This window comes from Sturnira hondurensis, unplaced genomic scaffold (genome assembly GCF_014824575.4).
Source record: "Sturnira hondurensis isolate 20B ecotype Veracruz unplaced genomic scaffold, ASM1482457v3 Scaffold0005329, whole genome shotgun sequence".
In the NCBI taxonomy this organism is placed as follows: domain Eukaryota; kingdom Metazoa; phylum Chordata; class Mammalia; order Chiroptera; family Phyllostomidae; genus Sturnira; species Sturnira hondurensis.
This window is the reverse complement of record NW_028077960.1, coordinates 4943421-4970472: the sequence shown is the minus strand read 5'-3', so window position 1 is coordinate 4970472 and position 27052 is coordinate 4943421. Positions and strand designations below refer to the sequence as shown.

At 37.2% G+C, this 27052-nt stretch overlaps 1 protein-coding gene across 7 annotated transcripts in view; it reads right to left on the bottom strand.

Moving 5' to 3' along the window:
* Positions 1 to 27052, bottom strand: part of MYO9A (myosin IXA) — a 274015-nt gene that overhangs the window by 20237 nt on the left and 226726 nt on the right. For all 7 annotated transcript variants that reach the window (XM_037047139.1, XM_037047138.1, XM_037047140.1 and 4 more), the window contains 5 exons: positions 14406 to 14598; positions 13363 to 13491; positions 12494 to 12599; positions 11505 to 11636; positions 10622 to 10745 (listed from right to left, as the gene is read on the bottom strand). In XM_037047139.1, the coding sequence (XP_036903034.1) occupies positions 10622 to 10745; positions 11505 to 11636; positions 12494 to 12599; positions 13363 to 13491; positions 14406 to 14598 (684 nt within the window). The remainder of the gene's footprint in view (positions 1 to 10621; positions 10746 to 11504; positions 11637 to 12493; positions 12600 to 13362; positions 13492 to 14405; positions 14599 to 27052) is intronic.

Here is a 27052-nt window from a genome sequence, read left to right as displayed (position 1 = left end):
GGTAATGATTAGGGAGTAGATTGCACAGCCCCTGAAAAACTTTATGACTATATAGGGAAAGATATCTACTACCCACACCAGGGAGTCACAATACTTTATGAAGACCCAAGGAAAGTATACGTAACTGGGGTATGACCATGGGTTGAATCTGTAAGGAGAAACTGTGTACCACCTAGATAAGACTATATATAGGTAGCTAAAGCACAAATCTCAGACTCCTAAATGAAGGAATCATACCCCCAAACAGCATTTTGGACCGAGATGGACTATCACCATGAGTGTCTTCTGTTAACACAAAAATAGGAAGTAAGGAATTGAATTATCAGACCACATCCTGAGGAGTCCGCTTTCCTGGTAAGGAGAGGTCTAGAAAACTGGCTGTTTTGCATCGTTTAATTAGGTAACCACGCTTGTTCAAAATCCCAATACTTGTAGTTATGATTCACCAGAGAGTGAGGATTAGTGAACACTTGAGACACTTCTGTCATTTGCATTTACTTCTTACACATGAGAAGGGACTATCCTCACCAAGTACTCCTGTGTAACGCAGCAAGCCAGCAGCACTGCATGCATCACGGAGCAGTGGTTCCCAGAGTGTAGTCCATGGATCCCTGGAAGAGATTAGGCGGTGCCTCCAAGCCCATGGAGATGTCAAAATTATTTTTATAATGATACTAAGGTGCTAGATGCCCTTCCACTTGACACTGCACTAACAAACTGTTGGCATCTTTGCATAAATCAAGGCAGTGGTAACAAACTACACTGGTAATCAATGTATTCTTTGCTATTATGCATAGTTTAAAAAAGTCACTTTCATTTCCTTTCTTCTATCAAGAAATATAAATTAATTTTACTCTTAACCTGAGTTCACTATTTTTGATTTTCTGTATGACAAAATTAGAAGTTTCATACATAATGGAACCTTATCACACACTGATTGGTTATCTTAAGAAAAAGTATGTGTACAATTGTTTGAAATGTACGCTGAATTAACTGCTTTATTCATGATATGCTACTTAAAATAATCAACAAGGTATGATTACTCAGACAGGTATGCGGCAGACATTGTCTTTAAAAATGTATGAAGGGAGCTCATCATTTCAAATGAAATAAATATATGACCGCTGACAAAATTTCAAGTTTTCAAACAAATATGAGAATATTGTAAAACTTCCAATTGCCCCATGAGTTTGACAACTTCCCAGCACTTAAAAGATTTTTCTGAAGAGACTAGTAGTGATATTAAATAATGTGATTTTTGATATTATATAATGAAACATTTGAAAGATCTGCATAACTCAGTGAACCAGTATTTTCCAAATGATCCCCCATGACATTACTAGATCATATATAAGTAAAACAAAACTATCCAAAGTCTGAAATAATCAATAGATTTTAATGTCACAGCATATGAAATATTAATTCATATATTATAGCTTCATAGTATATATTGCAATTAACTTTCTAGAAACTAAAAACTGTTGATTTTGGGTGTAGGCCCAAAGAGCATCCAAATTATGTGGCTGACCAGATCAAAACCACATGGACCACTTCTCTCACTCGAGATACCACACTGCTCTCTAAGTCCATTTTAACAGGAGTGAGTCTGAATCTCTTAATGGCATCTTTAAAGGAGCTATGAGATGATCTCTTTTAATAAAAGAACTGAGGGTCTTTTCATCTAAAAGGCCAACATTCTATGAGGGAGAAAAAACTCAGCTTTGGAACATGAGCAGAGGCTGAGCAGTCACATAAGATGGGAGAAAGAACTAAGTTGTTTCAGGGGCTATGTTTCAGGGGTTTCTTTCTTTGTAAATAAAAAATTTCCTGAGCTATCTTCCTGGCATTGTGAGATAGAGCAAAGATCATGATAAACTAAATTATTGGTTCCCTTCTCCATCTTCTGTAATAGAATTATAAAGCTACATCCCTGCCATGGCTTGAGGTAGGTTAAGTATATTCTCCACTCCTTATGTGATTTGCCTGTGGCTAGCTGGGTATTAGCAGACACTATGAGAGCAGAAGCAGGCACAGTTGAGGTTAACTATGTATGTGGTGCAGACACTGCCATGAGAAAATTATACCCATCCCAGAGAGGTCACTGGTGCAAGAAGAGTAAGAGATGTGCGGAACAGAGCTGGATGCAACCTGCAGCTCACTCTAAATCAGCTGAACCCCAGCCAATTCATACATGTACAAGTGATAAACACATGATTATTGCATTAAGCCAGTGAGTTTTGGGGTATTTTCTTAGGTAGCATTATCATGAAAATAGCTATTCTATGCACATTCTGGAAGCTACCACTTGAGTAAACCCACTGTTTTTCCCTAAAGGTCTGGAAGACTTTGGAGATGGGGAAAGGTTTGGTAGTATTATTCCCTGGTTTAAAAATCTTTTGATGCTTCTCAAGGCCTAAAAGGATCAAATCTGAACTACTGGTCCCAGAATTTAAAAATCCAAAACATTACTATCAATCTTTTCTTCCTTCATTCTTACCAAAAAAAGCTATATCCTAGCCACTGCAGTTTACTCAGTTATCTCAGGTAGTACTAGTCGCCCAGCTCTTCCCCAGGTGCCCAACCCACAGCCCGCATACAGGCCACATGTGGCCCAGGATGGCTATGAATTCTGCCCAACACAAAATTGTAAATTTACTCAAAATATTTTTTTTTTGCTCCTTAATTTTCATTAGTGTTTGTGTATTTTATGTGTGGCCCAAGACAATTCTTCTTTTGGTGTGGCCCAGAGATGCCAAAAAATTGTACAAACCATAGCTTCTGCACAGATGAGATTAGTGAAATGAACTACAATGATTTACATCTTTGTTTACTAGACTGTTAATTTATCTAGGGCAGAGATCTTGTCCTTTCTGCACCTCCAGCACCTAGCACAGTACCTGAAATATGGCTTTTTGCTGAAAAGAGAGAAAGGAATGAGATCAAATAAAATTGAGAATATGAAAAGAAAAAAAGATGTGCCTAATGTGCAGGTGCAGTCTACAAAAAGAAGTACTTTTAAGAAACATTAAAAGTAATCTCACTTTTCCTTAGTAAAACTGCAAAAGTTTAAAAATATTAAATGGATTTAAGATACTAAATTGAGTTCATGTTTTAGCTCTAAAAATCTTCATAAAAGAATAAAAGAAATATAAAACTATGAATGCCATAGTACTGTCATAACTTATTAAATGTATATAAGACCCTCACCTGGTGGGTCAGTTGGTTGGAGTCCCATACACCAAAATGTTGAGGGTTCGATCTCCATTTAGGGTATGTATGGGAAGCAGCTGATGGATGTTTTTCTCTCACACTGATATTCCCCTCTCTCTCTCTTTTCTTCTTTCTCCCTCTCTCTCTCTCCCTCCCTCTTTCTCAATGCATATCCTCAGGTGAGAATTTTAATAAATAAATAACACACATAAAAAATTTCATAGAAAATATAAATATTCAAAAATATTAATAGACAATGGTGATTTTCTTCTTCCCTTTTACACTTTATTGTTCAAACTTTTCTACAATGAAGATGAAACTAGTATGTGAATGTATCTTTTATGTACAACTATAAGATCTTAGATTTATCAAATATCTAATATTAAAAGACAATATATATGAGAAAGATAAGTATAAAATGGTTTATCTTTCAAGTCCTGTGAGAAATTAGAAAAGTTTCCTTAAAAGTATTAAGTATGATAATATGTAAAAAAAACAAGTATGAAGCTTAAAATTAGAATTCCTTAAAAAAGAAGATAATGGGTGAACTGAGATTTTTTAAGAATATAAATGATAGACCTGTGGCTAACTTCTAGCAGCAAAAATTACATAAGGGGCCAACAGAATTCATTCTTGTCTAGTACTCTATACTTTTTATTCTCTAAACCCATAACCCCTCTAGATCACTCTACTGTTTGTGAACTCTTTACCTCCTATTATTCTCTTATATACAAATCCTATCATCTCAAGACCACAGTAATCCTTACATTATTGTCTCTTCCTACCCTCTCTGCCTTCTATTCCCCCAAGCCTAATTAGTAGGGCTCCTGAAGAGAGTCAAGTTCCTTAGCCAGATATTACTGTAGTTCTTCCTCTTATCCACAAAAGAATTCCTTACAGAATTTCTCTGTTTGCCCCCATCTGAGAGAAAAAGATTCCAAGGCTTTATAAGAGGTGTTTCTTTTTTTAAAAAAGAACCCTAATATTGTTCTCCTTTTGCATATTCTCCCAAAAGATCCCGTGCCTAATCTTCCTCAGCACTGGCCCTCGCATGATTCCTGCATGGGCATCTTCAAATAATGCCTTTCAAATACCATCATGATCTCTGGAAGGGAATTAGGGAAAAACAGTAGGAATCTTCTGGCTGGAGTGTTATCAAAGATAACATTACCAGTTCTCAACAAAAGATAAAAACTTACAACTATATGAAGTGATGGATATTAACTAAACTGAATGTGGTAATCATTTCACAATACATACACATATCAAATTATGCTGTATACCTTAAACTAGTACAATGTTATATGTCGATTATATATTTTTTAAAGAAGATAACACCATAAAAATACCTGTTCAGTACGAGAAATGGTAAGAATGCCTCTGTATTCTGAGAAAATCTTCATTCTCTGAATCTGACTCTTATTATGTCAAGTCACCTGAATGTGACCAGCAGACTTACATAACATGCACTGATATACACAAGAAAACAGCAACCCTGGTCATGTGGCTCAGTTGGCAGGAGCATCGTCTTGTACTTTTTTTTAAAAAAAGGACAACGGTTGGTTGCAGGTTTGGTGCTGGATTGGGGTGCATATGAGAGGCAACCGATCGATATTTCTTTCTCTCACTCTCTAAAATCAATAAAAATATCCTCTTGTGAGGATTTTTAAAAATCTGCTTAAAAAAAAGAAGAAAAAGAAAAAGGCAGGATCCTTTGCTAGAGTCAATTAAGTCTAAGCCCACACTTAAAATACCTCTTTCCTTTGGAGTTCCTTAGGGCGGCTACTTTTCAATTGATCGCTGGCTTTCAAATTACTAACACTTAACTTTTGCAAGGGGTATTTCTTGCTCCTTTCAGTGTAAATTTCAAAGCTCAACCCCACAGACCTACATTATCTTAACCCCACTTATCCACATTAACAGAGAAATGTAGGTATGCAAGTCTCTTAACAGACATGCAGGAAGTTCTTTAGTAAGTTGAGGACACACAAAATTGCCCAACACTGCCAACCACAGGTTGGCACAGGAAAATCTGTTGGTTGGTACAGCAGGAAAATCTGTTCCTGTTGGTACAGCAGGAAAATCCTGAAAAAGCTTAAAGCAATCTTAAAATTCCAAACTAAGTAAATACAGCAACTGACACTATTTTAAGAAATAAGAATGTTGTTTCTAAATCCTTTCTTAGAGTCCCTGTTCAATTAGATATATTATGAAAAAAAGACACTCCATCGAAGCTTTAGAAGTGTAACACGTTATATCCCCAATTTATTTGGCTATGAAAACCTTTGCATAGAACATTTTTTTAAAAAATAATTAGGTGGGATGGGACGGGAGTAACAGACAGAAAACTGTACTTGAAAAATAATTAAATAAATTAAAAAATTAATTAGTGAGGGTCTCGTATAATAGGAAACTTTATTTTAAATTATATTCTTCATATTATATTACCCTAAACAGTGCTAAATCAATAATTATGCTTGGAATTATAGCCTAAATAAGGAATAAAAAAGATTTGCTATAGAAAAGGTATAATTGGATGGACTGTACATGTATCGTATTCTGCAATCTTAGACTGAGGATAGCTCAGCTAAGATTATGTACCATAAATCTAATTATTCTTTCTGCATGGTAGGAGAAACAGATACATTTAACCCTTGAACAGCATGGGGGTAAGGGGTACCAACCAGCCACTCAGTCCAAAATCCACATGTAACTTTTGACTTCCCCAAAACCTTATAGTTCTCCCCTAGATTCCATGAGGGACCTCCTGCCCCACATTAATGGATGCTCAAGTCCGGTGTGTAAAATGGCACAGTACAATGCATGCAGACAGCCCTCCACATGCATGGACTCCCAGGCTGGTGAGATAGAGGGCTCACTGAATATTTATTGAAATATATATATAAGTGGCCCTACCCTGTGCAGCTCAAATCCATGTTGTTCAAGTTTCATCTATATTTTCAAAATCATTGCAAAGTGAAAGGATCAGGATTCAACCTATTTTAGTGATGGCAAATACATTTACAAGTCAAAAGCCTCCTAAATAATATGTAGCTGTCAGTCTTATCCATCTCTAATCATTATTCTTCAGAATGCTACCAGTTATCTTCTAAAAGACACATTGATAGTGAAATTCCCTTACTTAAAAATCTTTCTATAGTTTCCAAATGCTTTGAAGTAGAAATTTTGTCCATCTGGTTCTAATCTACTTTCCAAATTCTTCTGCCACTTCCACACCTGTTGTAGCCAAACAAGGTTGTTAGTATTGATAGATGGCTGTTTCATGCTTCCTTGACTTTGAAATTGTCTTCCCCTCTTTCCTTCCTTCATTAGTTAAATTACTACACGTCTTTCAACCCCCAATTCATATGACTTTTCACAGTAGCAGTAAAAACCATATTTTTTTAAAATGCAGTTCACTCTGTATTTCAGAAAAGCCATTATTGTATTTGAAATAGCATGTTTTAAAATCTAGGAATATATGAAGATAACTGACTTTGATTTGCTATTTTCAGTGAATATCCTTAAAACGTACTGCCATCTCTTCTACATTTAATTCTCAGATTCAATTCCACAGATGCTTACTGAATACCAAATTATGTCCTAGACACACAGCCTTATTCTTAAGACTAGGCCTGAAGTCTTTTCTACAGCTAAATGTCTGTGCAATAGGAAGTTAAGTGGAATTCTTCCTCTTACTTCAAAATTGTGGCTAAAACCCAAAGCTGAGAATAATTAAGTATCTCTTCTTTTGGCTTCAAGGAGCCAATGGCAGTTGGTAACACCCTCTTCTCTTCCGGCTTACTGGGACACACTGGTTTACCGAACCCGCCCTCCTGTCAATATTGTGATGTCTTCCCCCAATGTGAATCTATAAAGGCTGAAAAGAAAGAGGGGTTTATTGGATTTTGAGGGGAACAGAGTTTATGAAAAGAGGATATTCTACCCCCTCTTTGGCAGAAAAAAGCAGTTGTCATATGTGATTCCAGATAAAAATCAAAGTTTGAGGTCATTTAAAAGAAAGGCACACTAGTATTTCATTCCCCTGTTTGGTTATCTGTATAGGCAAAAGACTTACTGATTTTCCCCATTATATACACAAGGGAGAAGAGAAAGGGAGAGTGTGGTAAGGGAGCAACAGGTGGAGAGATAGGGAAGACTATTGCCCACCTTGAGTCGTTGGTTCCCAGCAGGTATAAAAAAGTGTAAGCTTTTCCCCAATGTGCTTGCAGACCCTAGAATTGGCCACAGGAGGTAGATCTTATTGGATAAAGTCTTCACCCTCCCACCCCCCAAAAAGAAAAATAGCAGTCACATGGTATGAATGCCATCAGTCAGGTTCAGCCAGAAGATGTTGCCACATCTTGCAAGGGATAGCCAATGCCCATGGAAATGGGATAGGATTGAGCTCACTGTCAGCAGAGTACATGGGAGCTACCACTCAGATGATAGTGGTAGCTATCATCTTCATTTAGCCTGTTGACAATAAGCTGGAGATTACTGTTCAACAACTAAGAAGGAGGACTGCCACCTCAACACTGGGCACCATGCAGAATTCTGCCCCCTACCACCCTTCCCAGCTTTAACACCAGGGGAAGAAAAAGATCAAGAAAATGAGAGGACAGAAGTGTGTGACCAAAAAACCCTACCCACCCACCCCCTAAGTTTTCATCCCCATATTAAGTTCAGTTTGTCCTGGGATAAAGTGGTAAGAGTACCACATCAAGCCCTCAATTGGAGTTACATGAAAAAAATTAAGTCTTAAATATTGGAATGAGACTACAGAATGTAAATACTATGTAACAGTGACACAATGCTGTTAAGGTAGGAAAGCAGTTACTAGATAAAAAGTAAAACTGATACATATTTATATGCCAGCAAGTTGAGATCTTCAAAGAACTGATTACACATAAACAGTCTCTGAAATTAGTTTTTCCTATATATTGGCGTTCCAACTCTCCATTCCTTTTCTGTATAACTAATGAAATCCTAGTATGAGCTCTATGATACTGTGATATTTAAGTCTAGAACCTGTCCATATATTTGCTCACTACTGTTTGCTGTTCTATCTGAAAAATACTAAGTGGATAACAGCCATCCTTCTATTTCTGGAAAGATACCACCAAAGTCACAGATATGAATGGACATATAAGCATTACTAATAATGGAAGATGTCAGAAGTAGCAATAGGTACTTCAAGGAATAAAGTGAAGGAGACTTAGGAAAATAAAGCTCAGAAAGCAGAAATTACTTTGACAACTCAGTACTTTCAATAGTCACCTTTTAATGATCCAACCAAAGAAGAAACCACCATAAGAGGCTTATCTGACAAAGGAAAAATTAGTATATTGTAAATGGAGATTGTTCAACCACATGATTCAGAGGAAGGAAAATGAAGGTTCTAAAGAAAGAGAGGAAGAGAAAAGCGAGAAAAGGCTGGTCTGGAAGGAGGACCAGAACTGGGGCTGCACATGGAGGATGGATAAGCATGGATGAGAGACAGAGGAGAACAACTCCTGGATGGATGAGAGATGATGATGTAAAGTGGCTATGACACATTGCAATATTAATACATACCGAGACTGAATTGCGGGTAATGCTCATAAATCTAACTGCAATTAGTACAGGTTTCTGGATTAGGAAGGACATGAAAAGGAAAGCAGAAGGTTAGAATGTACATGTCATTGCCCCACTAAAAGAGAAGGTTTAATCTTTAAATGGACTTACTCTGCAGTACCAGCAAAAAAAGCACAGCTGGTCTACCTGCTTTGAAAATTTGTGGGGGGAGGTTGGTTGGGGGTGGAAGGATCAGGCAAAAAGGAAAAAGGACTCATGGACATGGACAACAGTGTGGTGACTGCAGGGGGCCAAGGGGAGGGTTTAAGGGGGACAAATGGTAGTGAAAAAAGTAGAATTAAAAAAAAAAGAAAAGTAGCTTTTTAGGAGAAGGTCTCTTCCCTTCCTCCCTGGATGCGCACTGCTAAACTGGGCCTCTCAGAACTGAGTTCCTGAAAACTGATACTACAGAAAGAGTTTCACTTTTAAATGGGTTTCTTTTTTTTTTTTTTTTNATCTTTAAATGGACTTACTCTGCAGTACCAGCAAAAAAAGCACAGCTGGTCTACCTGCTTTGAAAATTTGTGGGGGGAGGTTGGTTGGGGGTGGAAGGATCAGGCAAAAAGGAAAAAGGACTCATGGACATGGACAACAGTATGGTGACTGCAGGGGGCCAAGGGGAGGGTTTAAGGGGGACAAATGGTAGTGAAAAAAGTAGAATTAAAAAAAAAGAAAAGTAGCTTTTTAGGAGAAGGTCTCTTCCCTTCCTCCCTGGATGAGCACTGCTAAACTGGGCCTCTCAGAACTGAGTTCCTGAAAACTGATACTACAGAAAGAGTTTCACTTTTAAATGGGTTTCTTTTTTTTTTTTTTTCATTTTCTGGGGAAAAGATTTAGATAGTGTCCTGTGATGAGTTTTATTTCAAACCTTTACTGCCTGGTAAAAGTCTATGTTTACATTTGTCTTTAGAAAAGACCCTTTGCTAATTTAATCAACAAATATTTGGTGAGCACTTGTTCTGTGCCAAAAAGTTTCAATAGTGAATGAAAAACAAAGTTACTTTATTACTAATCTAAATATTAACTATGAAGATATAAATTAGTATTGCTGGGTCCCTGCTTCTCTTTAGAGATTTACTGGGGATCTGAGTGGAAGTTCATCACTATAATTTTGTTTTACAATTAAGGGGAAGGGCAGCAAATGGGTAATAATTAAACTTTAATTCATAATAGTTTTCCAGTTACCCAGATCCTACTGATTATTGGTCAGTGAGAATTGGAATTATCTATATATAGGCTACTGGTGGCAAAGAAAAATATTAAACAAAAGTAGGCAAATGGAGGAAATAATTTTTTTCAAAACCTAACAATAAATCCATAAACAATCTTTATTTGATAACAGTAGGCTCATAGATGGAATTCCATTTCCTTATGAATAATATTTTTGCAATTAAGTTCTCTACATCCTAGGAGTACTGGCAGGACCACCCTAGGGACACAGTTGAGGGTAGACCAGATGGTGGAAGGAAGTAGAGACAAAAGTTAAGATGGGTTAAGTTTTCATAGAAAGGACAGGAAAAGAAAACAGGGCAGATTATTAAACCACCAACATTTTATTCAAATCCCTGTACTTGATTTTTAAAATTCTACACATTTAACTGCACATACATTCTGTATACACAAATAAAGAGAGCTAAAAGACCAAACATGAAGCATCCACAGTGCCCTGAGATTTGATAATTTTTTTGTTCTATGTGAAAAAGATTCCGAGAATAATCTTTCTCTCCACCATAAATGCACACTTAAATCCCAGGAAGGCTCCCATTTTCCCATGATTCCATGTTGTGCATCTTACCATAGATCTACGAATCAGTGACAACCTGGTCTTTGCCTTATTCTCAGCAAATTCCAGGCTGCTGATGTCTTTGAGACGAGCCTTATATTTATTCATTTGTTCCACAACAATCAGCTCCACACAGCTGAAACAGGAGGCAAGAGAGGAAATTGTTAAGAAATGAAGTAAAGCAAATAAATTGTAGCACCCACAGACTGTTTTTCAGCTAAGTGTGGTAGATAGGAGGAGGATGAAAGAAAAATCAACATCCCTTATTTTGTGAGCTCAGAGATGTTTTGGAATGATGGTTTAGAACTCTGGCTGCACTTTAGTACCCATATGAGGAGTAGTTTTAAGTCCCAGTGCCCAGGCCACACACCAGAACAATTAAATCAGACTAGACTCTCTGGAAATAGGACACTAACACCAGTATATATTTAAAAGACCTTTTGCAATCAAAGTTAAGAACCACAACTCCAGAAGGAAAGCAGAGATTCCCCAAAAAACAACAACAAAAAAAGAGGCCTTAGGTGAAATACAGGAATATTAAGTATTAAGAACAAAGGGATCCAGAGCCATAAGACCATAGTTAGACCATATTAAAGAAAGATACAAGTGCACATAATTTGGTAGACTGGAATTTTAAAATATATTTAGAAACTATAGCATTCCTAAAGAAAAGCCAAATTTTAAAAATAAATTTCTTCAAAACAAATGGTGCTCAGTTGAATAGACACTAAAGAACTTTTTTTCATCTCCAGCATAAAAAGCCTCAAAGTAGCCAGCAATCTTTTTAAAATAATCCGAGCTTATAAAATCATTCACTCTGTTTACTATCTAGATAGTAAAACTACACTGACTCAAGTCCCTGGGGTCTTGTAGAGGTGATAGTGACTGGCCTTACGTGGTAGTCTTACTGATGTCCTGCACGCTTTGTAGTGGGTCTATGGTGTCAGGGCAGCGGAGAATGCAGGGTGCAAACACAATGGCCAAAGCATTAGCAGACATTCGATTAGTGTTTTCCTGCAGAGCAATCCTAAGAAACAAAAACAAAACAAACGGAACACCCTGGTGAAATAAGGATACAAATGGAAAACAGTAAGGAGGTATGTAGATGAGAGAAAGATGAATGACATCAAATGCATAGTACTGAAGGGTATTCGTAACAGCTGAAGGGAGACACTGCAGGCTTTTCCCAAAGCTGTTTCTTTGCCTTTGGAAAATATATTTTCACTGTTATTTCCTTGAAGAAATGCAGGCTACTAGATAGTTTATTGAGGGAAATCTATGACTCATGGCTCAAAGTCACCATCACTAGAAGGATATGTCTGAAGCATGTGGAGTGGAGACATTAAAGTATTTTTAGAGTCACATTTATCCAAAAAGAAACACGGTGTTGTCTACAGCCATACCACCCTGAACGCGCCCGATCTCGTCTGATCTCGGAAGCTAAGCAGGGTCGGGCCTGGTTAGTACTTGGATGGGAGAAACATGGTGTTCTTCCTACTACTGCTGATATTCACACTCAGGAAGAGAGACTACTGAAGTCTCTTTGGTCAGTCAGTCAATTCCTAGGCACCACCTGAACCCACCTCCTATGAAGGTTACGTCTACAGATACACAAACTTCAGGATTTAAACAACAGGTTAGGCTACACAGTGCCACCCTGAGGCTGAAGTTCTTACCTGGCTCAAATACGGAAGAGAAGCAGCTGCCATAGAGTACTAGTCTAAGGATTTCTGTTCCAAGGAATCGTTAACTACCTATTTGAGGCACTGACTCTATACCCAAGGAAAGAAAATATCTGTCTAGTTTTCCAAATAGAGGAGCTCTTCATTTACTTAAAAGAATCCAAGGGAAACTCTTAAACATTCCCTTGCTTCTTGAAGTTACCTGACTAAATGAAAGATGAGGCGTTCCAGTGTATTGAGATGAGTTCGGGAGAGCTGGTCAATCACAGAGTATACACCACGGATTGTCTCTTTCCTCTCCTGAAGACCTACAAACAGTAAGAGCAGCAAATCAGACTGACTGTCCCTTCTTATATTCTACATATTCCTCCTGACAGACAACAGGTAGCAGGGGAGACTGGCTCGAGAGTTTTGGGAGATGCAACTGTACCTGTGTGGCAGGTAACTCACAGTTAGTACTAATCTCTCATTGCTTGAGTTCTATGTTCGCTAAGGAGTCTGCTGAGTTTTAATCCATATTCTGGTAATCCTTGAGATAATTATAGCAAGGAGAAAGATATACCCTAGTTTTTCAAGCATTTGGTGGCTAAGCGATCCCCCACTAAAAGTAATCGACTGCCATATGATTTATAAATCAGTCTGATGGGACTCTGAGAAGCATGCCTCAAGGCCTATATACTTCTAGGCCTTCATTCATAGTCTACATATCTATAGTACTAAAAAACTAAACTCCACTACCTGCTAGGCCTGGCATAAAATAGCCAGCTTTCTGACTATTTACACAGAATTCTTGCCTAGATTTGCAATTTAAATGATCATAAGCCAACCCTTAAATATCCTTTTAAGAAGCAACTAAGTAAGTGACTTACTAGGAAAACTTTTTGGACACTAAAATGTTAATAAGTCTCTAAAAAAGTTAACATTTACTGATAGTTTTATATTAATTATCAGAAGTTTACTTTTTTATCTATATGGACTGAACCACTAGAAGATGGCTAAATAATTGATAATGAAGATGGTATTCCTTTCCCAAGTCTAGGCCTTCCCTCAAATCCAGGGAGCCATGCTTACCCATAGCTCGAAGAAATTCCTCATAGAGCTCAAAGGTCATGAGTGGATTGGGCAAATCTCGAAGCCATTGTTTGAATACGCTTGCAATGACATGTATGTTATAGTCATCTAGGTTTACACTCTCAGCATCTATTTATAAACAAGAGTTAGATAATAAAGATAAAACATGCAAAGAGATTCAAATGATTCACTTTTGAAACTATCATCACCAAAGGAAGGTTTCATGTTGTTAATTATGCTGACTAACTTAGTATCTTCGACAATCTAATCCCATCCTTTGGAACAGAGCTTCTAACCGTAGTAAAGGAACAGTTTTTATTTTCCAAATCTGTCATAGATCGATCCATGTGTAAAATAAAAGATTATGTTTTCATATCAAAGCACTATTAAACTGCTCTACAAGTTTCTAAATGCTTGCTCTCAACTTCTGCACTTAGCTTGCATGGATTAGTCCTGAACCAACACCAGTGACAGTGCTTCACATGATAAATGGCAAAAAAGCCCAGAGGACATTTTCTAAAGTAAAGCTGATTTTAAGTCATTCTTAGAGATGAAAGGAGTGTAATAATTGAGCTTAGGAAATGTAAAGGAAACACCTTTATTTTGTTTCACTTATAAACTCCCTATGGAGTTTACACAGAGGAGGTTTATTGACGAGACTGGGAGGATAAAGAATGACTGATTTTTTTCATTTGTGCTGACTCAAGGTACAAGAAACAAGATGGCAATTTCCTTTCAACTGGAGTAGACCAAGTTTCTGTAGACAGAACCCTCTGCTTGAGTTTTATTAGGCATTTTCTATTATTATTTTCATACTGATTCATTTCTCACTGATTTTTTCATTAAAGAAAAAACCCAGACCATATGATCGTGGTTCGATTCCCAGTCAGGGCTCAGGCCTGGGATGCAGGCCAGTTCCCAGCAGGGGACTCATGGGAGGCAACCATACATTGATATTTCTCTCCTTCCCTTCCACTCTAAAGATAAATAAATAAAATCTTAAAAAAAAGTATTTGGTCTTGACTTGGAGGGCACCATCTTACCTGTATCTAGACCTTGTCGAAGCTCCTTGATTTTATTAGTTGAACCAGACTTTCGGTAAATACCTTCTGTATACAGTCCATGCATTTCAATGTAGTTTATGAGCTTTTCCACCACTAAAGGAACAGCTCGGTCTTCGCTTGTCAAACGGGACAGTTCAACCCCAAACTGTCGAGATGACAGCTCTGGATCGTACTAAATGGAAGAAAATTTTTGTTTTCAAATACATTCAAACACGTTTAACCAATTCTTTAAGAGGAGTTACTTTTTGTTTCCCTTAAGTTTTATGAGCATAATTATGAGAGTTAGGAGGAAAGGGAATCATGGTTAAAGCTGACAGTATAAATAAGTGAGATATTCGCTTCCATCCTCTCCCACTAGGAATACACCCCCAAATGGTGGGGTGCAGAATGATGGTAGTGGCAGTGGGCTGCTGTTCCCCTTGCTGTTAAAAATCTCTTCATGTAAAGGTGGGATGTGGGCCACAGAGAAGGGATTTAAATGTATTCTAAACAGTTAACAGGTACCATTAAAAAATCTACTGATTTGATATGAGTTAGAATATACGGTAACTTATAAAGCACAGGAATGTTTTGATGTGGGGAATTGGGAACAAATTATAATTGTACAACACTAAAAAAACACAAAAAAAGAGAACCAACCACAATTTTAACTTCCAATCCATTGTCATTCCCACTTTTCCACTGAACTTGGCTTAAATAAAGGCTTTACACATACACACACACACATACACACACACACAGAATGTTTCCATGTTTATGTAAACCTTTGGGAAGTTCAACTAAATACCGAGGGCACAGCTAAAAACAGAGGCACACACGAATTGTCCCAAGGTTAATAGTCTAGGCCTTTTTAAAATTTACTGTAAGCCCAGGCTGGTGTAGCTCAGTGTACTGAGGGCCAGCCTGCGAACTGAGCGGTTGCCATTTCGATTCCCAATCAGGGCACGTGCCTCGGTTGCAGACCAGGTCCCCAGATGGGGACATCTATATTTTTCTCCCCCTCTTTCTCCTTTCCATCCCCTCTCTCTAAAGATAAACAAATAAAATTTAAAAAATAATTTAAAAACCCTTAAAAAACAAAATTTACCTTAATACTGTATCTATCATACCTTACTAACTATAGTTTATATGACTGTAAAAGAATAGCTTATCCTTAAGATTAGTTGAATTCTCAGAAAAGAAAAATGCCAGGTATTATTTCTGAGACAAAAACCTTTTTAAAATTTTTTTTGCCCTTTCCTTCTCCTGTACCATTCATTCTCCTTCACTGATCCAACGCTGTGCACCCCACTCTCTCTTCCTATCTGTACCCAATCAAGTGCCAAATTCTTTTAGTCAAGCAGTACATCAGGGTGACGTGTCACACTCATTCTCACCGGGGCCCACCTGGGCCTCACAGTTGCCTTCAAAAGGTCCAATGTAATTTCAACCCCTTAACAGTTAAGGAGTAGTTACATTTATACAGTTCTAAAATTATTTCGGCCCTTTGAAGGCAACCACGAAGTTGATGTGGCCCCTGGTGAAAATGAGTCTGACACACCAGCAATACACTCTATGCTTTCTTTCCTGTTCTCAGTGCCATCACCCTAGTTCAATCCTGTATCGCTGACCACTTGGACCACTCCAACAGCTTCTTGATCAATCCCCACATCCATTTTCTCTTCACTTACTATACTGAAGAGTGTATATATTCTACTTAATTATCCTCTAAAACCTTCAGTGGCTAATCACTACATATTAAATAAAAGGTGCAAACATTGGTGAATCTAACATTTAAGATATTACATAAATGTATCTTAATTTCTCCTTTTAGTCTTATGTTAATACATTTGTCACTTATGTGCTAGGTAACGGACACAAAATCAAGTAAGAAATAGTCATTAATCCTAAGACTAATGCTAAGACTAGTAGTTTCAGTGAGTGGAGATAGGTAAAACAGAAACAAAAGATTCATTTGGTATTAGGGAACTATAGAAGCGAAACCGCTAGATCAGGAAGGATTGGGCTGGGTAACTATTTGGATGATTCAGAAAGCCACAGCTATGGGCAACTGGTGTTTGGCAGCTTCGTCATGAAAATATGCCTGCTCACATAGTCTCCTACAAAGTTTTTTTGGCAAAACAACAAACCAACCAGGTGATTCTGCCCCCTACAACTCAGACTTGGTGCCCTGAGACTTCTGGCTTTTCCCAAAACTAAAAACACCCTTGAAAGGGAAGAGATTTCAGACCATCCATGAAACTGAGGAAAATACGACAGGGCAGCTTATGATTATTGGGAGAACTATGTGAGGTCCCAAGGTGTCTACTTTGAAGAGGACTGAGGTGTCATTGTCCTATGTACAATGTTTCTTGTACCTTCATCAATAAATGTGTCTATTTTCAATATTACATGGCTAGATACCTTCTGGAAAAACCACGCATGCTGATTTGCAATGTTCCTTTATTTTAATATAATTTTCAAAACCATATGGACCTAGAGAGTTCTTTGTGGGAAAAGTTTCAATTATAGATTCTACTTTAATAAATATGACCCCAAACTTTCTAATTTTTCTTGGCTTAGTTTAGCTAAGTTGTACTTTTGTGGAAATTCACTGCATTACTCTAAACTGTCAAATTTATTGTTAACAAGGTATTTATAACAGCTTTTTACTTTCTTTATAATATATGCAGTATCTGCAATGACATGAGCATTTTTATTCTTGAATAATAACACTTCCTGTTAAAAAATTTATCACTCGCTAAGAGTTTAGTGTTTTAGGCTTTTCAAAGACCTACAGTGTGTCTTTATACATTTTTATTTCTTGCACAAAAGCTTTTGACTCCATTTATTTCTCTTTATTATTTACCCTTTGCAGTGATATCTGTCTTTGGGTTTAATATTTTTTCTAGTTTCTAAAGATGGGAGTTGAGATCATTTCTATGATTTTATCTTTTCTAATGTATGATTTAAAGCTATAAATATTCCTCTAATTACAACTTTAGCTACAGCCATACTTCTGCTATGTCATAAGTTTGTTATCATTGAACTCAAAATATTTTTCATTTATATTGTATCAGTAATTTAGAAATATACTGCTTAATTTCCAAACATATAAGGATTGTCTAGTTATATTTATATTGATTTTTACATAAATTCAATTCTGCTCAAAAAATATATTCAATATTTTTTTCTTTCCTTCTTTTTTAGTCTTTGAAAAAGTTGGTTTATTTCTAGTTTATTTTTTTCCTTTTTATTTAATTTAGTGGGGTGACACTGGTTAACAAAAATTATATAGGTTTCAGGTGCACAGTTCCATAACACATCAGCTGAACACTGTATTGGGTGTTCACCATCCTAAGTCAAGTCTCCTTCCATCACCATTTATCTCCTTGACCTCTCTCCCCAATCACACCCTACCCTCCCTCCCATACCCTCCCCCAGGCAATCATCACACAGTTGTTTGTGTCCAGGAATTCTTCTCTTTTATTTTCTTTTTTCATTCAATCCCTCTACCCTACCCTCCCCCAATCCATGCCCCTAACCCCACTCCCAACAGTTGTCATCCCACTCTCTCTGAGTCTGTCTCTATTTTGCTTATTAGTGCATTTTGTTCATTAGACTCTTCATATGAGTGAAATCATACGTATATTTTGGATTGCCTTACTCCATGTAGCATAATGCTCTCCAGGTCCATCCATGGTGTTGCAAAAGGAAAGATTTCCTTCTTTTTTATGGCCAAGTAGTATTCCACTGTATAAGCATACCACAACATTTTTATCCACTCATCTACTAATGGACACATGGGCTGCTTCCAAATCTTGCTCTCATAAATAACACTGCAGTTTCTTTGGATAAATTCCCAGAAGTGGAATTGCTGGGTCACAAGGCAGTTCCATTTTCAATTTCTGAGACAACTCTATACTGCTCTCCACAGTGGCTGCAATAAAGTACATTCCCACCCACAGTGGACAAAGAGGGTTCCCCTATCTCCTCATTCTTGCCAACACTCATTTATTAATTTACTGATGAAAGCCATTCTGACAGGTGTGAAGTGATATCTCACTATGGTTTTAACTTGCATTCTCTGATGATTTCACTGAACATCTTTTCATATGTCTACTGGCCATCAGTATGTCTTCTTTGGTGTCTACTCACGCCCTTTGCGAATTATAAAATTATATTATTTGTTTTTTTGGTGTTGAGCTTTTTAAGCTCTTTATAAATTTTAGTTATTAAACCCTTAATGGATGTTATCATTGGCAAATATGTTCTCCCAATCAGAAAGTTGTCTTTTTGTTTTGTTGATGCTTTCCTTTGCTATAAAGAACATTTTACAATAATTTGATAGTGTCCTATTTGTTTATTTTGTGTGGTTCGCAGGCCCGCGCTCAATCCACTGAGCTACACCAGCCAGGGTTTGTTTATATTGTTTTGTTTTGTTTACCCTTGCCTGAGGAAGTATATCATAAGGAAATATTGCTGTAACAAATGTATGAGGTTTACTGCCTATGTTTTCTTCTAGTTTTTATAGATTTTTATAGTTTTGAGTCTAACATTTAAGTCTTTAACTGATTTTGAATTTATTTTTGTATATGGTGTAAGAAGATTGTCTAATTTCATTTTTTACATGTATTTGTCCAATTTTCCCAATACTATATATTGATTAGACTATCTTTATCCCATGTATGTTTTTGCCTCCTTTGTCAAATATTAATTTACTATAAAGACATAAGTTTATCTCAGGGCTTTTAATTCTGTTTTATTTATATGTACGTCTGTTTTTATACTAGTACTATGCTGTTTTGATTACTATGGCTTTGTAGTATAGTTTGATATCAGCATAATTCCTCCAACTTTGTTCTTTTTCAAGATAGCTGTGGCTATTCAGGGTCTTTTATAGATCCATATGAAGTTTTCGAATATTTGTGATAGTTCTGTGAAATATGTATTGGTATCTCGATAGGAACTGCATTAAATCTATATTGGGTAGTATGGGGACATTTTAATGATGCTAATTCTTCCTATCTGTGAACATGGTATATGCTTCCACTTATTTGTATTTTCTTAAATACCTCGTAATTTTCCAAGTACAGGTCTTTTACATCCTTGGTTAAATTTATTCCTAGGTATTTTATTCTTTTTGAAGCAATTGTGAATACAGGCTTTTTTCTTAGTTTCCCTTTATGATATATCATTATTGTTGTATAAGAATGCAACAGATCTCTAGATGTTTACTTTGTATCCAGCTACTTTACTAAATTCACTGATCAGTTCTAGCAGTTTTTTTGGTGGCATTTTAGGGCCTGTCTCAATGCAGTCTCTTGTCATCTGCAAACAATAACAGTTTTTCTTCCTTTCCAATCTTTTATTTATTCTTCTTGTAGGATTTCTGTGTCTAGGACTTCCAGTATGTTGAATAAGATTGGTGAAAGTGTACATCCCTCTCTTGTTCACCATCTTATTCCATGTGCTCTTGATAAGACTGTATAGTCGGGCAGTTGTAAAATGTGAGGTTCATACATGAGAACTAGGTCAAGTTTTTTAATCTTGTTTTTCATATCACTTGCATCTTTAGTGAATTTTAAGACCTGTCAGATTTTAAAGCTACAATAATTTTAAAGATGATATTTTTATATATCTCCTTGAAGGGATGACCATTTTCTCATTACAAAACATTTTTATCTGACATAATGTTTCTTGTCCTAAAGTACACTTTCTCTTACAAACAAGGTATCATTGAAATCTTTCAGTCGGCTTTAACCTAGTGTTTCAATTCAAAGTATCTGGTCAAAAAAAAATAAAAAACACCCCAAAGTATGTGCTCCATTAACAATTTTGCTTTTCAACGTGCTGTTTGTTTATTATAGCTTTGTAAAAGTTTTCCTTTCTTTGTAAAAGTTTTTTTCAATTATAGGTGACATATAATATATTAGTTTTGGGTATATAACAGAGTATTTAGACATTTATACAATCTATGAAGTTATCATCTAGATAAGTCTAGTATGCACCTGACACCATACATAGTTATTACAATATTGACTATACTCCGTATGGTTGCAGTTACATACCCATGACTGTTTTTATAATTGGTGATTTGTACAATGTATTCTCTTTCTCTTTTCACCCATCAACTACCCTCCCTCCCATCTGGCAGCCATGAGAATGTTCTTTGTATCCATGAGTTTTTGTTTTGTTTGTCTACTTGTTTTATCAATTCCTAATGGTTAGTCATGTCTACTATCTTTTTGTATGTCTACTGGCTATCTGTACGACTTCTTTAGAGAAATGTCTATTCAGGTTCCCTGCTCATTTTTTAATTGGATTTTTATTTTGGTGTTAATTTTTATGAGTTCCTTATATAGTTTGGATAATAACCCTTAATCAGACAGATCACTGGCAAATATCTTCTCCTACTCAGTAGGTTATCTTTTCGTTTTGCTGATGACTTCCTTTGCTGTGCAAAAATGTTTAAGACAGCTGTGGTCCCATTTGTTTATTTTTTCTTCTGTCTCCCTTGACCAAAAGATGTATTAGGAAAAAAAATTGCTAAGAGAAATGTCAGAGATTTTACTGCCTGTTTTCTTCTAGGAGTTTTATGGTTTTGAGTCTTATATTTAAGTCTTTAATCAGTTTTGGGGTTTATTCTTCTACATGGTGTAAAAAGATGGTCTAGTTTTATTTTTTTTAATTTTTATTTGTATTTCATTCTTGTTCAAGTACAGTTTTCTGTCTTATATTCCCAGCCATGCCCCCCCCAGTGCTCCCCACCTCCCTCCCATTTCCACCCCCCCACCTTGGTTATTGTCCATGTGTCCTTTATACTTGTTCATGTGAGTCAAGATGGTCTAGTTTTATTTTGCATACATCTGTCCAATTTTCCCTGCACCACTAATAGACTGTCATTTAAAAGCATATTTTATTAATTACACTATGATAAAAGGCAGAGCCTTAAGCATTCATCAGGTCGGGGCAACCCTCTTTGCTGTGTTGTGGTGTGGTCTGTGGGGGAGGGGTCAGAGAGGAAGCAATGCCATTTGCTCTGCTCTTGTCCCACTTTCTGTTACTTCCCTCACTTCCCACAAGTGGATTGTGCCCTCTCAGGTGCTGATTCACAGGTGGGAGGGTTTGTGTACATTTTAGGACCTTGTGGGTCTCTCCAACATTATCTTGTGAGGCTGGGGGTTTCTCCTGCAGCCACAACCTCTACAGATTTTTTTATAGCCTTGGGTTTTGAGTCTTTAGTTTTCCAGGCTGACACCCTCGGTTTTCCAGTCTGTCTAACTCCCCTGTTGTTTCCCTGGGCTTTTCTGTGCAAGAATGTGGGATCGTCCATGCAATCCTCCAGTTGCTGCCTTGCCACTTGTCCTCTCCACCTGGCTGCCTGTCTCTGCCCCTCCTACTGTGTGGGTGAATGTTTCTTTAACTCCTTGGCTGTTGGACTTCCATGAGAATGTTTTTCTGGCAGTTCTGATTGTTCTTTGTTTTTAAATGGGTTGTTATCCTTTTGTTTTTGGTTGTGTAGGGGAATGAAGCATTTCTGACTATGCTTCCATCTTGGCCACAACTCTGAATAAACTGTCTTTATCCCATTGTATATTCTTGCCTCCTTTATCACATATTAACTGACCATTCAAGTGTGACTTTATTTCTGGGTCCTCTATTCTGTTCCATTGACCTATGTGTCTGTTTTTATGCCAGTACCATGCTTTTATAATTACTACAGTCTTGTGCATAGTTTGTTATCAGACAGCATACCTCCAACTTTCTTGTTTCTCAAGATTGCTTTGGTTATCCAGAGTCTTTTGTGGTTCCATATAAATTTTAGGATTGTTTTAATTCTGTGAAAAATGCCTCTAGTGTTTTTGATAGCAGTTACACTGCATCTACAGATGCTATGGTTTGTATCTATATTTTAATGATGTTAATTCTTCCTATCCGTGAGCATTGTACATCCATCCATTTATTTGGATTTTCTTTAATTTCTTCCTTCAATGTCTTATACCTCCTTGATTAAAGTTCTCTCTTGCATTTTGCCAAATGCTTTTCTTGCATCTATTGATACAGCATGATTTTTATCCTTCACTTTATTTATGTGATATGTATCACATTAATTGATTTGTAGATGTTGAACCAAGCTTGCATCCTAGGAAAAATTCCACTCGATTATGGTGTATGATCTTTTCAATGTACTGGTGAATTCAGCATGCTTGCTAATATTTTCTGGAGGATTTCTGCACGTACGTTAATCAGGGATATTGACCCGTCATTTTCTTTTTTTGTAATGTCTTTGGTTTTGGAATCAGGGTAATGCAGACCTCATAAAATGAGCTTGGGAGCCTTTCTCCTTTTCCAAGTTTTTGGAATAGTTTGAGAAGGATAGGCGTAAATTCTTCTCGAATGTTTGACAAAATTCATCTATGAAGTCACTTGGACAAGAACTTTTGTTTGTTGGGATTTTTTTATTACTGATTTTATTTCATTATTTGTAATAGGCCTGCTCAGCGTTTCTGTTCTTGAAAGATTGTTCATTTCTAGCAGTTTATCCATTCCTTTCTGGCTATCCAATTTGTTGGCACATAATTGTTTGTAGTATATTCATATAATCCTTTGTATTTCTGTGTGGTCTATTCCTTTATTTAAATTTTGAGTCATCTTTTTTTTTGATAAGTCTGATTAGGGGATTATCAATTTTATCTTTTCAAAGAAGCAGCTCTTGGTTTCACTGTTCTTACCTATTGCCTTATTAGATTATTTTCTGTTTATTTCCATTCTGATCTTTATTATTTCATTCCTTTCTACTCACTTTGGGGCTTGTTTATTCTCCTTTTCCTAAATTCTTTAAGTAAAAGGTTAGATTGCTTATTTGAAACTTCTTTTGTTTCTTGAGGTAGGCCTGTATGACTATGAATTTCCCTCTTAGAAATGTTTCCCTGGGACCCAAGTGGTAAGATCTGCCCTAAGAAGCCCCTGACTGACCATGTGAGTATTGCAGAATCCAAAGGTGAGATCTTGCCCACCATCTTGGAACAGAAGAGTGGGAAGCCAAAGCTGCCTACCATGCCCCAGGTAGTACCAACAGCTACCCCGGCTATTCTGTCATTTCCATTTGCATGAAATCTCTTCCTCCATCCCTATACTTTGTGTGTGTCTTTTGATATTTAATGGATCTCTTATAGACAGTGTATGTATCGATCCTGTTTTCTTATCCATTCACCTGCCTTCTGATTAGAGCACTTACTGCATTTATATTTAAAGTGATTGCTGATAGGTATAGAGTTATTATTATCATTTTATTCATATTTTTTTAAGTTCTTAAAGAAGTCCCTTTAACATGCCTAGTAATAATGGTTTGGTGGTAATGAATTCCCTCAGCTTTTTCATTTCTGGAAGGTCTTCTCTCCCTCTCCTTTGATACTAAACAACAGTTTCGCTTGGTAGAGTAATCTTGGTTGTAAGATCTTGCTTTTCATCATTTTGAATATTTCATGCTAATCCTTTCTGTCCTGCATCATTTTGTTGAGAAATAGCTGACAGTCTTATGTGAACTCTCTTGTAGATAACTAATTTTCCTTGCTGCTTTTAAAATTCTCTTTATCATTACCTTTGATATTTTAACTATGATGGGTCTTGGTGTAGGCCTCTTTGGGTTCATCTTGTTTGGGGTTTCCTGTGCTTCCTGGACTTCTATGTCTATTTCCTTCACCAGGACAGCGACGTTTTCCAACATTATTACTTCAAATAGGTTCTCTCTTCCTTGCTCTCTTCTTTTGTTAAATATTGGACCAATTGTCCCATAGGTCCCTTATCTATCCTCATATTTTAAAATTCCATTTTATTTTTGCTGTTCTGCTTTGGTGTTTTCTGCTATCCCATCTTCTAATTATTAATTCAACCCTCTGCTTCATGTAATCTAATGTTGATTCTCTCTAATATATTCTTCATTTTAGTTATTATATTCATTTCTGGTACTTTATGTTTTCTATTCATTTCTATGTTTCTTATCTCTCTGTTGTTCTCTAGTTGTTCACATACTCTTCTCCTGTGCTCATTATAAGCAGTATTTTGAACTGAGCATCATTATAAGCAGTATTTTGAACTCTGTATCTGGTAGAATGCTTGCTCCATCTCATTTGCTTCTTTGTTTTTCCTGTCCTGTTCTTTCGCCTGGGATATGTTTTCTTGTGTGCTGATTTTGGCTGCCTTATTGTGTTTCTTTCTATGTATTAGATAGATCTGCTATGTCTCTCAGTCTTGGCAGAGTGTCCTGGGGATCCCAGTGGTACAGTCTCCCTGATCACCTTAGCCGGATGCTCCAGGGGTGTTCCGTGTGCCCTCCTTTTGTAGTTGGGTGTTGATTACCGCTGTGACAACAGTGGGAGGGATTAACCCTCAGTCTGAGTGGCTGTGAGGAATGGCCTTGGCTATCGTGGAGGAGCTGTTATGCGGGGGCTAACCCCACAGAATGGGATTAGCTTGAGAGAGGTTGACTAGTCCACCCTTTGAGTGTGTTGTTTGTAGAGGTGGTTGGACAGTGCTGTTGTGTGGTCTGAAATTAGCCACTGAGTATACTGGTTCTGGGGCCTCTTGGGAGGGCCCTGGTGCAGGCCAAGATCAGCCACTGCTTATGCCCAGCCCAGGGTCTCCTGGTAGGAGCTGCAAAATGATCTATGTTTGGTTGCCACTTGTGCTTAGCTTGGAGGTGCCTCTGAGAGGCAGTGCCAGACCTGGAGCTGTTTAGCAAGAGGTATGGGCACACTGAGGCCAGATGCTGCTTCTTTGGGGTCTATAAACCTTTCAGAGATTTTATGGAAGTCCACAGTGCTAGCCAGACAGATTGTTTGCATGGGGTCATGGCTAAAAGAGGTTCTAATAGTTCCTTTAATTGGTGGTTGGAGTATTGGATTGCAAGGGTGGAGTGAATGGTGCTAGCTAGGTTAATGGAGCATTCAGATGGCACCTGCCAACACCTGCAGGCTGGGTAGGGGAGAGGGGTCAACAAAGAAACAGCGGTGACTGTCCAACACTCACTCTTAGAGACAACTGCCTCGTCAACCCTCACTCTGAAGTTAGTCAATTCAGTTCCTCTCTGAGTTTTCCCTGGCATTTTTCATGCTGATACCCCTGTGCTGGAGCTCAGAATGAACGAGCTTGTGAGTGACAGTCTGTGTGTGGTCGCTTTAAGTACTGCAATGCTGAGCTCTCAATCTTACTCAGAGCTGCAATACCCATTGGTTTTCACAGCCAGAAGTTATGATGACTCCTCTTTCTTGCACTGGAGCCCTGGTCTGGGGAACTGGATGTGGGGCTAGAACCCTCACTCTTCAGTGGGACCTTTACAGCCAAGATGTCCCTCTCATTTCCTAACTGCAACACCAGGGGTATAAGATGTGCCCATGCCTAACAGTCTTGACATAGCTTCTTTACATCTTAGGGGAACTCTGTTCAGTTACCTCAGGCAGTTCTCAGTAATGACTGCTCTAGAATTCAGCTGTAATTTTGATGTGGTCATGGGAGGAGGTGAACACACCATTCACGTACTCTACCATCTTAACCAGAGGTCTCCTTGGTCTATTAATATTTAATGTAATCGCCAACATATTTGGACTCATCTCTGCCAATTCACATTTTTCTTTGTCTGGCCTGATCTATATTTCTGTTTCTCTCATTTCTGGTCTTTTTAAAATTGATCAAGTACCTTTTGTTTTCCTATTTTATCATCTTCATTAGTTTTTAACCTGTATATTCATTTGCTATTCTTTAGTTAGCTACTTAAAAGACTACAAAAATATCCATAACATTTAAGTCTAATATATTCTTAGGACTTTTACCACTTTCCAGTGGTAAAAGTCCTTTTATTCTATTCGGGGACTCCAGAATAGTTTAAGTCCATTCACCCAACAACATTTCTGTTATTTTCAGGCACTTTAATTCTCTCTATATTTTAAGCCCCACAAGATATTATTATTGTATTTTTAGTAACATTCATTTATATTACATATATTATTCACTACTTCCACTGCTTTTCATTCCTTCCTGTACTTCCGTTTCCGGCTGAGATAATTTTCCTTCTACCTGGAGAACCTTCTTTAGTATATCTTTTAATACAGGTCTGCTAGTGACAAATTCTCAGTTTTTGTTCATCTAGAAATGTCTTCATATCATTTTCACTTTTGAAGATCAATGTCACTGTGTACAGAATTTTGTGTTAGCTTTATTTTCTTGTAACACTTAAAATATGCCAAGTCACTGTCTTTGGCTTCCATTATGTTAGTTGAGAAGTCAGTTGTCAGTCTTTTCATTGCTCAATTAGGTGATTTTTATTTTTATCCCCTCTTACTGCTTTAAAGAAATTTTCTTTTTCTTTCACTTACAGCACTGGGTATCTGGTATGGTTTTCTTTACATTTATTTCAATTTAGGTTAAAAATGGTTCATAGACCTCTGATTTGATGTGTTGCACATTATCCCTTTCTTCCTGGACTGCAATCAGACATTTAAGAACCTTTCTTCCTTTCCCACATCTTTGATTTTGATTTCCATATTTACCCATCCTTCTCACTCTCCATGCTTGGATAGTTCTACTGACCTATCAGTTTAGTCACCTTGTCTTCTCCTATGGCTAACATGCTTTTATTTTTCTAGCTT